Here is a 13212-nt window from a genome sequence, read left to right as displayed (position 1 = left end):
ATTACCCCACGATAGGCCCGTCTCTTTCCATGAGGTGAGCCGTGTGGGGATGCCAGATCGGAATTCGGGGGCCGCTGCCCATTCAGGGTCACGCGGCTCGGTGATGTAGAACCACCCCGATTGTCACCCTTTGATGGTTTCCACAAAGGAGTCCTCGAGCCATGTGACGTTGGCCATCTTGCCCACCATGGCGCCTCCGCACTCCGCTTGCCGGCCGCCCACTACTTTCGGCTTGACATTCAAGGTCTTTAGCCATAAGCCGAACTGGGGCTTGATGCGGAGGAAGACCTCGCACACGACGATGAACGCCGAGATGTTGAGGATGAAGTTTGGGGCCAGATCGTGGAAATCCAGCCGTAGTAGAACATGAGCCCCCGGACGAATGGGTGAAGAGGGAAGCCCAGTCCGCGGAGGAAATGGGGGAGGAACACCACCCTCTCATGGGGCCTGGGGGTGGGGATGAGCAGCCCGTCATCCGGGAGCCGGTGCGCAATGTCGTTAGACAAGTATCCGGCCTTCCTCAACTTTTTGATGTGCCTCTCCGTGACGGAGGAGGCCATCCACCTGCCTCCCGCTCCGTACATGGCTAGAGAAGGTTGAGGTGGGAAGTGCGGACTTGGGCGCTAGAGCTCGAGTGCACGGAAATGGATAAGCAAAGGAGGAAGAAGGCGTAGATGGAAAGGGTGGATCCTTATCCCCTTATATGGGCGGCCGAAACTATGTGCCCCCGCCAGCCTGGTAAAACTCGCTTATCTCCCAAGCGCCGTGATTAATGGCGCGGTTGGGTTATCCACGCCCATATTGATGAGAATCCCAGAATAAGGGGACGCGATCTCTGCTTTGACAAGACGTGCCAAGGAAACCGCCTCGCTAAACGCGCTGAGGTGAGACAGTAAAACGATTCGAATAAAGGCTTGGCCGTGGCATGATGTCATGCTACGGAATACGTCAATAGATTAGATTTGTGCAGATATTATTCTCTCTACGATGGTATGTGGAACTTATTTTGCAGAGCCGGACACTATCCTTGTGTTCAAACATCTTTTATGAAGTATTCGGAGGAGAACCCGCCTTGCAATGCCGAAAACAATTTGCGCGCCGGACTCGTCGTCATTGAAGCCTGGTTTAGGGGCTACTGAGGGAGTCCTGGATTAGGGGTGTCCGGATAGCCGGACTATGACCTTTGGCCGGACTCCTGGACTATGAAGATACAAGATTGAAGACTTCGTCCCGTGTCCGGATGGGACTTTCCTTGGCGTGGAAGGCAAGCTTGGCGATACGAATATGTAGATCTCCTCCCATTGTAACCGACTCTGTGTAACCCTAGCCCTCTCCGATGTCTATATAAACCAGAGGGTTTTAGTCCGTAGGACGAACAACAATCATACCATAGGCTAGCTTCTAGGGTTTAGCCTCTCTGATCTCGTGGTAGATCTACTCTTGTACTACCCATATCACCAATATTAATCAAGCAGGAGTAGGGTTTTACCTCCATCGAGAGGGCCCGAACCTGGGTAAAAACATCGTGTCCCTTGTCTCCTGTTACCATCCGCCTAGACGCACAGTTCGGGACCCCCTACCCGAGATCCGCTGGTTTTGACACCGACAGTGAATTTCAAGCATGAGCATTACTACCATGAGAAAGCTCTGGCCGTTGAGTATTCAGAACTATTTCAGTTATACAATCAAGATGCACTCGACAAGTCTATCGTCAGTTGATATTGTCTGTAAGTGATTTCTTTCTGTAATTTAAGTCTTAAGCTAGCTATGTAGTGATAATTTTGATCAACCATTATCCTCACTATATTCTTTTCCGTGGTATTATATGCAGGATGAAGATCTATGAAATGAAAAAATCTGGACGCTATGGCATTGGGTTCATTGACCCAAATACCATTAATGAGTACACATGGAATCTTGCAAATTATCAAGCAAGTGTAAAGGAAAGCATGCTAGAGTTCTTGAAGCACCTCAATACCAATGAAGATATACTACTTCCTTACAACTTCATGTGAGTCACACTGTCTTGTAATACAAATTCTGTTTTTGCTCACTAGCTAGCTAGATGTTAATAATTAAGTATATACGTTTTACGGTAGTTGATTAATTTTATGCACATGCCCGCTTAATTAAGACATGCAAACGTGCATGCAGTCTCCACTAGATCTTGTTAGACATTAAAGTCGAGGAATGAAGAGTTGAATTACTGGACTCACTACTTAAAGAAGATAAAGACTACAACATCGTGAAGGGGATAATCAACAGGTAATTTCAATCATTATTATATATCTCAGCCTATTATTAGTTCGTCATTTCCTGATATGAACTATTTAATAACCCCTTTATTAATTTTCTTTGCCGGCGGGCAGGGCTTGGGCAAAGTTCATCAAGGTGACTCCAGGCAAATGGGCAAAAAAGTTGTTTTGGCATCGACCAAAGGTAAGTAATTAAGTAGTACTAGCTAGCTACCATCTCTTTAATTCTTGTTTCAATATCATTAATTAATAATCATGCTTGATTAATCATTATCTGATTCAATTCCATTCTCATAAAGGCTCTGAAGCAGGCGTCGGGGAATGATCTGTGTGCATTCTATGTTTGCGAGAACATTCGCATGATGGCGTCCGAAAGGAGTAGATCTGAAAGACATGATTGGGTACGTTTGTCAGAACACTGTTCACACCATTATCGATATCTAGTCACACAACTAATACATGCATATTGATCTCCTTCTTAACAGTTCAGAGAGGTGCGGGATAAGCTCCTACCAGTGGACCGCATACTAGCACTTCAAGAGGAAATAGCCGGATTTTTGCTCGACCAGGTCATAGATCGCAAAGGAGAATACTATTACCCGCTACCGCCCGCATGAACCACTTGTTATCGTGCTCCGGAGGCACCAAGGCAACATGTAGGAGAAATTGTATATGTATATACATGTGTATGTGTGAATAATTAATGGTGTTGGTTGTGAGACATTCGATGATATATATTTATATATATATGCGGTTCTATGTACGAAAAAATCTATTTATATATATGCATAATGTGTACAATTTGTAATATCGTGAAATATCAGCAAAAAAAATATTAAATGGAAAATAAAGCCAACCCCCCTCCCCAACATTTAGTACCGGTTGGTGTTACCAACCGGTACTAATATCCTACATGCACCCGGCCCTGGCTCGTGCCACGTGGTGACACTTTAGCGCCGGTTCGCGGCAAACGGGTACTAAAGGGGGACCTTTAGTCCCCACTCTTTAGTGCCGGTTGCCGAACCAGCACTAAAGGCCAGCACGAACCGGCACTAAAGGCCGGTTCTGCACTAGTGTCCCATGCATTATAGAAATATCAATCCGACTAGAACTAGTATGAGTACTCCCATAATCACACGCTTACGAATTTGGTTTTCTATATTCTCCGAGTATGTTTACCTCAGAAAGCTTGCTGATAAACTTAAGCTTTGCATGCCCTCTATTTATAGGAAATATTGCATGCTGCACCTACACGCATCTCACAGCCACAAGGCAACCGTACAATGATGTGTATTGTATTTGGTGTCTTCTTACCACGTAGCATTTGTTGTTGCCGAACCTTGCCCTAGCTATCCCTCTAACCTACCCCTCTCTCTCTCGCCTCGCTGTAGCTCAAACCGAAGAGAAGAAGAAACACGAGAGAGACAGTGAACACGGTGGAGTTCCCGGCGAACGAACGCCGCGGCCGCAACTACGGCCGTTTCCCTCAACCACACACTCGAGCTCCTCCCAGCTGTTACAACGGCCATCGCGTGGCTTTATACACAAGCCAGCGCACCGGGCACGAACCCACGCCTCCACTCCCCCCCCCCCCCCCCCCCCCGCGCGCTTCGCCCGCTCTGCTCGTGGCCTCGTCGCGCTCCCCTCGATTGTGCCACACGACTCGCCAACAGCCTAGACCTAAACACATGCATACGATGCACACCCGCACGGACACACCCGTGCCGCACACACACACTATCCTGCCGCGGACCCGACGCGTCCAACACACCCAGCGCACGCCCATACACGCGTCGGGCGCGTTCGACCCGTCGCCACGGCTTATTAGCCCAACACACTCCCCCTAAGCCATGGCTCCGAGGAGTCCGTCTTCCTCCACGCCAGCATCCGCCAACAGCGCTCGCTCCGCCGTCGGCGCCTTTCGCAGCTGGGGCACTCCCGCTTGAAGTGGCAGTGCTCGCCGCACTTGTAGCAGCGGCCGCGTCTGTTGCCGCCATTGCCCGACGCCACGCTCCACCGGTCATTGTCGTCCCGTGCGCCGCCCTGCTGCCGCTCCCCCGCCCGCCACTGAGCCGCCGTGAACATGAGCTGGCCATCAGCACGCTCGTCGCCCGCCTATCCACGCCGTCGCAGCCGCTCGTCGAACGCCTTCAAACGACGTCGACACGTCGTAGAACTGCTCATCCCGGCCACCGCCTCGTACAGGCGGTCCGACACGGAGTCGAGCAGCTTCTTCATCAGCACGGCGTCCTCCAGCATCGATCCGAGCCCTGCCCTGAGCCCCGCCCTCAGCTCCTCCCTGAGCTCCATCGAATCCGTCGCCTTGTGAAGTCATCCGAGGCCCCGTGAACTCCAGGCTTCGGGCGCCGCTCCAAAAATCAAAAGACCGCCATCGCCGCTGGCGGTGCTGGGGCGATGGCGGCCCCGGAGCGGCTGGAGCCAGCCCGTCATGGCTAACAAGGGTCCCGGCGGCGGTGCATACAGGCAGGCGAAAGCGGTGGCACGTCCCAGGGCAAGGCCGCATTGAGGTGGAGCGAGGACGGGATGTGGATAAGTGAGGAGAAAACTGAAGAGATAATAAGGCTTCATTTGGCGACGCGTGAGCTCGCCAAAGAGAACATGAAGTTGGAACATCTATACAACAAGAACTTCACGATTAGCACACACAGCAGAAGCATGCATGCCTGTACGTTGGGCAAAGTATACAACTTTATTGTCTGATGTCGGTAAATCAAAATAAGCATTGCATGTACGATATTTTTATTATTAGTATGGTATCCATTATTTTTTGTAATTATCAAACTTATCCTCTACCTAGATCACAAGTAAGCTGCATCAGCTTTGATCCCATGTGCTTTAGCCGCCACCTCGTACCATAAGGATTGCGCCCGAAGCAACTTTCCTCCATGATCCCGCATTCCAAGTGCCGTACTACCATGATGTGTTTCAACAAAAAACGCTCCATCCACATTTATCTCTATCAACCCAACATCAGGGGGTTTCCAACTCGGCTTTACTCGTTCCTTGGTCAGCTTCCGTTCCTTACCAATAGCGGACGATAAGTCCATATAGCAATATCAAGTGCCCACTTCACCGATTGCATGATGGATCTGCCTGATTCCTCATGATTCTTGGCATTCCTCTCACACCAAACTGCCCATGCCCCACAAACAAAATTAAGCAAGCTTCAGTTTTGCTTACCTTGCTCCCATCGACTAGGTCCACAGCCCAAGAGGCCGGGTGCAAAACAAGAACTTCTATTGCTGCTGTCTGATCTCTGTCCAGAACAATTTAGCACAAGTACACTCGAATAATGCATGTTTAATTGTCTCTCTTTGGCCGCGCGCATGGCAAAAGTCTATCTTCTCAATATGTCTGCCTTTTAAAACAGATTTGGTTGGCACAAACTAATGAATAACCCGCCACTAAAAATTCTTAATCTTGGGAGGTACTGCCATACTCCAGACTCCAGAACCTCTTCCTGAACAATAATTTCTCATTGCCACCAGAGCCTGAAACTAGCACATTCTGGCGTTGGCTTTTCACTAGAAGGTTATATGCCGATTAGAAAGAAAACTGGCTGAGTTTGTCAGGCTTGCAAACTCAAATATCCTCTATTGCCCTGCCCAGTGTGGTCTGGACGATCGCATCAACATCCAGTGTGACAAAATTATTTTGCAGTGCTTCAATGTCCCAGCATGCAGCGCCTTCATCAATCAATTCTTCCACTCGTGTGACTGTCGTTGTGGGAGGCTCACAAGAGGTCTACTGCTTATGTTTCCTGGAATCCACGGGTCCTCCCAGACTCGGATAATGCTACCATCGCCCACCCTTCCGATTAAACCCTTATTGAAAGCTTCACGTCCATACAATATTGCACGCCAAATGTGTGAGGCATGTTTTTTATTCCGGCCTAACATAAAATCTTCATTGTGGAAGTATTTTCACTTGAGGACTTTAGCACATAAAGACTCTGGACACTACAACGCAGTAGATAGGGCGTTTCTCGAGAATGCCTCCGATGGTCCCATCATCTTGGCACGATTATGTCGCGAGCAAAGCAGGACCCTGCCTAGTCTATCTGTAACGTACACGAACCAATTTACCTGTTTAGAAGAATTCACAAGGCTTATCGCTTGGCCCCCCTTTTAAACAGGCTACACTTCATCTCGCTAAGCAGTATGGGACAAAAGAATGACTACTTTGCTACAGAACGGCTCACGCAGATATAAAAGAAAAAAAAATCTCGGTTCGCTGATAAAAAAATTGCTAGCATCCGTGACTCAAACTGTCGACCTCCGGGCTAGCAGTAGCAAGGCAGGCCACCAGAACAATGATAGCTTGTTGATTTTTTTTGGATAAAGATAGCTTGTTGATTTAGATGGGAGGCGGCTTTATATAATGTTTGTAAGCTGCGAGGTGAAGTGGAAGGCTATATATTGAATATTTTACAAATGGTATGGTCTCTTTGTAACCGTGATTGCGAGGCGTTTCACCTGCAGAATGCCTTCAAATCGTGATGGCATTTTCCAATAAGCCTCCTATGCTTTCATGTTATACGGAGTTTTCTGAAAACGCCTCCATTTATATTAAGGCGATTTTAGAATGCCTTCAACTGAGCATTATCTTAGGCATTCTTCGTAAGTGCCTTGGAAAGTAAGAGTTTTGAAGGAACTTTTCCAGAACGCCTTCAAGAAAGTCAATCCTAAAATGCCTTGTAGAAAACGCCCTTAATGCTCAGCCGTGTTGTAGTGGGATTCGAAAGAAGCCTCCATCCCTGCTTAGCCAGCATGGCTTGGTTGAATAGCTGAAGACCTCGATCGGAATCCCATACCGTCCCCGCTCTTAGGCATAGCTATATCTGTCCATCTTCGCCAATGCATCTTCCTGGACTTTTCATCCCCTCCCCACCAAAACCGAGCAACCAAGCTCGTGATTTTCCTGCACATAGTTTTGGATAATCTAAAAAGGCTCATAGAACATGTTGAATCGCTTGACATACTGATTTAACCCATACTTCTCTGCCTGCACTATTCAGAAGTTGTGGCATGCCTCCATTCACCAATCTCTTAATTTTTGATGGAATACCTTCAAATTGAGAATCTGAGGATCTTCCAAGAGCAGTCGGCAACCCAAGGTACCTCTCCATAAGCGCTTCAGTGGCAATACCTGAGGCTTCATGCACTAATTGCTTCACTTCCGGGCTACAATTCGTGCTGAAGAAAATTGCAGACTTTGATTTATTCACTAGTTGCCCTGACCCCAAGCGATACATCTCTAGGATGTCTTGAATTCTACGGGCTCCTTCCATAGATGCTTGGGTGAACACAGTACAATCATCTACAAACAGGAGATGGGAGATCCACGGAGCATGAATCCCCACACAAAATTCCCAAGATAAATGACATGTGTGCAATACACTTTAGAATAGTGGTTAGACCTTCCACACAAATGAGAAATAGATACGGGGAAATAGGATCCCCTTGCCTTATACCTTTCGAGGGCTTAAAAGATTTAGAAAAAACTCCATTGACCCGAACTGAGAAAGAGGCTGACTCAACGCAAGCCATCACTCTATTAACCCACATCTCCGCAAACCCAAAGCTTCTGCGTCATTTGTCTCAGATATCTCATATCCCCACTCGACACGGTCATAAACTTTCGCCATATCCAGCTTAATAGCACACCCTTTCTACGGTTTCAGGTAATGTATACATTCATAAGTGATGAGGACATTATATATCCATGATAAGCCTCCCAGGAACGAACGTGCTTTGCTCTTCTGCAATTATCTCCTCAAGAACCGGTCTTAGTCTAAGTGCAAGCACCTTTGAGGCTATTTTATAAAGCACGTCGCATAAGGAAATTGGCCTGTACTGGGTCAAATCTTGAGGGCTTTTTATTTTCGGAATGATCACCAATACTGTCCTGTTCACATCCTCTGGCATCACTCCAGTTTCAAATAACTGCCTCGCAAACTGAGAAAGGTGGTATAACTTGAAATCCACATTATATTAAGCCTCTCCTCTCATTACATATGCACTGCCTTTACAAACAACTAAACAAGCAAACAAAAAGGTCCAACCTTCCGTGCAGCAGTGCGCCAAATCCCACACATCGTTTGCACCGTGCTGTTTTTGGAGCCAATTCGGCAATGAACATACATCACGATGGAACACACACATTTTTAATCTCCCAGCCATGCAGATTCCCGCCCAGCTGACGCTGGCATCCAAAGTGCAGCCTTGCAAGCCTCGCCGTTTCTGTTGGAGCTGGTAATTCACGTACGCCTATTTAAAGATGAGATTCAAATCAGCCGAGCCAAAATATTCAGTAGCTACCCTACAGAAGTCCATTCGCGCGTGCAATGGCATCCGAAAGGTCCATCTTGTGTCTGCTTGTGCTTCTTCTTCTCTGTGGCGTTTCCCTGGCTGCTTCGCCGCGCTACCTCTCCATCAGCCTCGACAAGGCTCACGTCGACTGCCCTCCCTTAACGTCCCCCGGTACGGATTACAGCCCGCCTGGAATTTTGGTGTAAGCAGTGATGAGTTATGCATGCTCTCCGAACCTGTCGCAATTAAGTACTGAAAACGTCGTTCTAAACAGAAAATAATGATTTCGAGTCAATATACGTGCTATTCTAAGTCTGGTCGTAGTGAGAGTATCATAACTAGTATCATGCATGTTAACTAGGTAATTTTGGTGAGGTGGCGTACAATTAAATGAAGAAAGAGATGGTTGAGTATCATATTATGATATCGTACTGTAATAAATTCTATGCTACTATGTGTCATGCTCCTTTGATTAACTTGTGTCTCTCAACTACATACAAATGACAAACAGACGCAAGTTCCGGCAACAAGCTCCTTATCCATCAGTATAACTGCTTCTGCCCGCCATATTGTGGAGAGCGGACGAGGCGCGACATCCACGACAGAGCCCGGCTGAGCACCCTACTCCAGAGGTCACTCGTCCCCGTGCAACAAGCCGCACCGCCCATTCCAGCATCAGCAGAGGCGCCATCCGTTGCCATCCCGGACCGCTCAGGGGATTTCCTCGACTCGCCCGAGTTCATCGTCGTTGTCGGCTTCGGAACGCCGGCTCAGCCATCTTCCGTGATGTTTGACACCGGCAGTGACATGTCATGGATCCAGTGCAAGCCGTGCTCCGGCTACTGCCATCCGCAGCACGACCCCATCTTCGACCCCACCAAATCCACCACCTACGCCGCCGTGCAATGCGGCCAACCATTGTGCTCACGCACCGGCAGCAAGTGCAACGACACCACCTGCCTATACTCCATGGATTATGTCGACGGCTCGTCCGAATGGAGCACATCCGGCGTCCTCTCCCAGGACACGTTGACGCTCACTTCCTCAACCAAGCTCTCCGGCGTCCCGTTCGGATGCGGCCAGCGAAACGTGGGCAAGTTCGGCTACGTCGACGGGCTGCTCGGCCTTGGCCGTGGCCAACTCTCACTGTCTTCACAAGCAGGTCATTCGTTCGGCAGCACCTTCTCCTACTGTCTCCCGTCCGACAACAGCACGGCCGGGTACCTCAGCATCGGCTCGACGCCGGTCTCCGGCCAAGTCCAGTACACGGCGATGATACAAAAGTCCAGCTACCCATCATTGTACTTCGTCGAGCTCGTCTCCATCAACATCGGTGGTTACATCCTCCCGGTGCCACCCTCAATATTCACGAGCACCGGCACCATCTTGGACTCCGGCACGATCCTTACGCATCTACCGGGGCAGGCATACACCGCGCTTCGCGACCGGTTCAAGTTCACCATGCAGGGGAGCAAAACAGCGCCGCCGCAAGAAAACCTCGACACGTGCTATGACTTTGGCGGCCAGAGTGGAATCTTAATACCGGCGGTATCACTCATATTCAGTGATGGCGCGGTTTTTGACCTCAACTTCTACGGGATCTTGACATTTCCACAGCCGACCATCGGCTGCCTCGCGTTCATGCCGCGGCCAGCGTCGACGCCGTTCTCCATCATCGGCAATACGCAACAGCGGTCGACCGAGGTGATATACAACGTTGCTGCGGAGAAGATCGGTTTTGTCCCCAACAGTTGCTGATAATCATATGTAGTACCATACTACCGTTTGGTTAAATATATATATGTGCCTATCTATATATCAAGAAACTTGTTATGCATGAACGAGAAGCATGTATAAATATACAATATTTTTTTCCGATGAAATATCAATCAAACGAACTTGTCATGCAATGCAAATAACAAATTTGATCTGATTATATTTTGGTGTGCCGTCATGTCGTCTCCAGATTCAGAAAAAGCTAGTAGCACCTAGGACAAGATGAAACTTGCTTATGGAAATTTCTCGCTTCAGTTGAATTGTTAAACTTAGAGATTTTTCAAAAAAAAATTGTGATGCACATGTGTACATTCAGAACATAATATTAATAGCGAATGGATTGCTCGGCTAGCAGATATGACGCTTTTTCGATGTAGCCTTTCAGGTAGCAGGAAAGGAGAACGCCTAGCTCTCTAACAGCAGATATGTCGCTTTTTCGATGCCCTGAAGATGTTTCCAAATGCCCTTTTCTTTTTGCTTCCAGTTACAGACCATCTATCTCAGGGGCGCTCAAATTTTCTGAAAACCACCAACTAAGCAAGACTGAATCCAAGCCAATTATCTGAAACTTCAACGCTAGTTGTCAAACCAATTCCTAAAAATATGAATCCAGCCGTACCGGATTGATTTATGGGATACGAAACAAGGAGGAGATGAACTAACCAAGAAGTGATGGGATTCATCAAAGCAAGTGGACAAACAAGAACAGATGGATCTAGCTAGGGTTTTGCTGGAAGGGGCAGGAAGCGGGATGGAGATCAGACCTTGTGGATGGGGGGCGAGATGGTGATGCGGATCCTGCCTGTTGCGGACGTCTTCTCCATGCGATGCAGTGTCGCCGCCGCCTGGCCGGGGAGGATCGGCTCTCTCAGGGTCCTCTCCCGATCAGTGTGAGCACTTAAACTGAATCCAGTGTCGCTTGCGGAACTGCGATCTGTTTCCGGCGGGAGCTAACCGGAACGGAACTTGCCCACCTTGCGGAGCTGCGTGATCTCATCGCGCCAGTGTCGCTTTCCATGACCGCGGACACCGTGGCATGGTCCCTCACCCCTTCCGGCAAGTTTTCTGTCAAATCTTTGTACCGAAGGATGTGCCAGAGCCAGGCCTTCCTAGTGCCAAAAGGCCTTTGGACCGCGCGCCTCCCGCTTAAGATTAAGGTGTTTTTTTGGCAGCTGTTTCGCAATAGACTGCCCACCTCGGCTAACGTTGCCAAACGGAACGGCCCGTCGACGGGTACTTGCGCGGTTTGCCACGTCGCGGAAGATGCGAATCACGTTTTGTTCCGCTGCCCGTTAGCTTGCTTTGCTTGGAGCGCGGTCCGCGCAGCCGCTAACACCTCGTGGAACCCGCGATCGACCTCGGATCTCGCGGTCATCATCGCCTCTGCTTCAGGAGGCAACAATCGCGTGCTGTGGAGCTGTATCAGAGCCCTAGCTTGGTCTCTTTGGCTAACTAGGAACAAACTTGCGGTCGAGGGTATCTTCCCAACGCACCCAGCTAACATCATCTATAAATGCAACCTCTTCTTGCAGCAGTGGAGTCCGTTGGCGAGGCGCAAGGATGCTGACAAGCTGAAGCATGCTCAAGATCGTCTGCGCGCCGTCTACGTTTTGGCTAGGGACCCCCCCCCCCCCCCGCCACGTCTCCGTCTCCGTCTTGATAGTGGCCCTTTTGCCCCGCGATCGAGCGAGCCTGCGTGCTCTAAGCTCTGGCTATGTGCCATGTACTCGCTTCATACTTCGTTTGGTCAGGTCTCTCGCGCGTAAACCTTATGTTAAAGCTGGCCGGGAGCCTCCGTGCTCGTGTTGTCTGTTTCGGGACTAGGTCCGATACGCTGCCTGTTGTGGACTTTATTAATTTAAAGCCGGACGCGTCCAAGCGTCTTCGTTCTAAAAAAAACTGAATCCAGCTTGAGACACTGTCGGAACAGAGTGTGCTCTGAAAAGAGACACACTTCCGGGTTCAAGTAACCAACTGCTCAGATTTATCCTAGCACAAGCTGGCAGATCAACGGTGGACAAGCATCTAAGGTTACTCTCTTTATACGGAGTATAAAACTTTATCACTGCCTTGATTACCCCTTGTTATCCGGCTTAGGGCATCTGTCGTAACACCATGCCACAAATCGCCAGCAAATGTTCGAGCCATGGTGTCGGAATCACTTTTTTCATTCAACATGGTGCTGCATGCGCACGCCCGAATTCACGCGGTCGGACTCATGCCACATAGGCGTCTGACAATGCCGCCCCACCAAAAAATCATCACCGCGGGTACCGTTCTCAAACGCTCGCCGTACATTCATGTCGGTCTACTACAAGAAATATGTCAACTAGTGACCTTCTGTCAGTGACCCTGGAAGAATTGGTCATAGATCTATGACCATTTGAGACCAATTGGTCAAAAGTTGTTCGGGGGGCTCCAAACCCTAAACCATTGCGACCATTTTGCTAAGAAAGGTCGTAATTTACTTACACGAAATGGTCACAAAGCAAACAGTGCAGGTCCGCTGCCTTATTTCTAGTTGTTAACGACCAATATAGATGGTCATAGCCTTGTAGATTATGGTGGGTTGTGATGACTAGGCGCCATCTCATCAGTTTTGCCTATGTGTCATGTCCATGTGTCAATTTTTGCCCTAGGTTGTGAAGCAACCTATATTTCTGTTATTCCAAAAATTTCCAAAAAATTCTCATAAATTATTTGGATCATATATTCATCAAATATGTGAAAAACCTTCCTTGCCTAGTTCAAAAATAACTCAACAATATTCATTTTCCTATCCTGTTCAGAGTAGCACTTTGTGAAGGAAGTGTTATTTATATATTCTTGATTTTCCTAAAAATTTGTGA

General features: G+C 48.6%; 1 protein-coding gene across 1 annotated transcript; it reads left to right on the top strand.

The window, feature by feature from the left end:
- Positions 1–8622: 8622 nt before the first annotated feature.
- Positions 8623–10345, top strand: LOC123137731 (aspartyl protease family protein At5g10770-like). The gene is made up of 2 exons (XM_044557576.1): positions 8623–8758; positions 9099–10345. Exons 1-2 carry the CDS (start codon positions 8623–8625, stop codon positions 10343–10345), a joined length of 1383 nt encoding a protein of 460 aa, XP_044413511.1.
- The last annotated feature ends 2867 nt before the right edge of the window (positions 10346–13212 follow it).

Source organism: Triticum aestivum, chromosome 6B (assembly GCF_018294505.1).
Source record: "Triticum aestivum cultivar Chinese Spring chromosome 6B, IWGSC CS RefSeq v2.1, whole genome shotgun sequence".
Lineage (NCBI taxonomy): Eukaryota > Viridiplantae > Streptophyta > Magnoliopsida > Poales > Poaceae > Triticum > Triticum aestivum.
Note: the sequence above shows the minus strand (reverse complement) of the source record. Positions and strands in the feature narration are given on the sequence as shown.

Excerpts from the sequence above, each read along its gene's own strand:
- LOC123137731 (XM_044557576.1), top strand. The coding sequence starts at position 8,623 with ATGGCATCCGAAAGGTCCATCTTGTGTCTGCTTGTGCTTCTTCTTCTC. Across the intron at positions 8,759-9,098 it reads CCCTCCCTTAACGTCCCCCG|ACGCAAGTTCCGGCAACAAG; the intron begins GTACGGATTACA and ends AATGACAAACAG.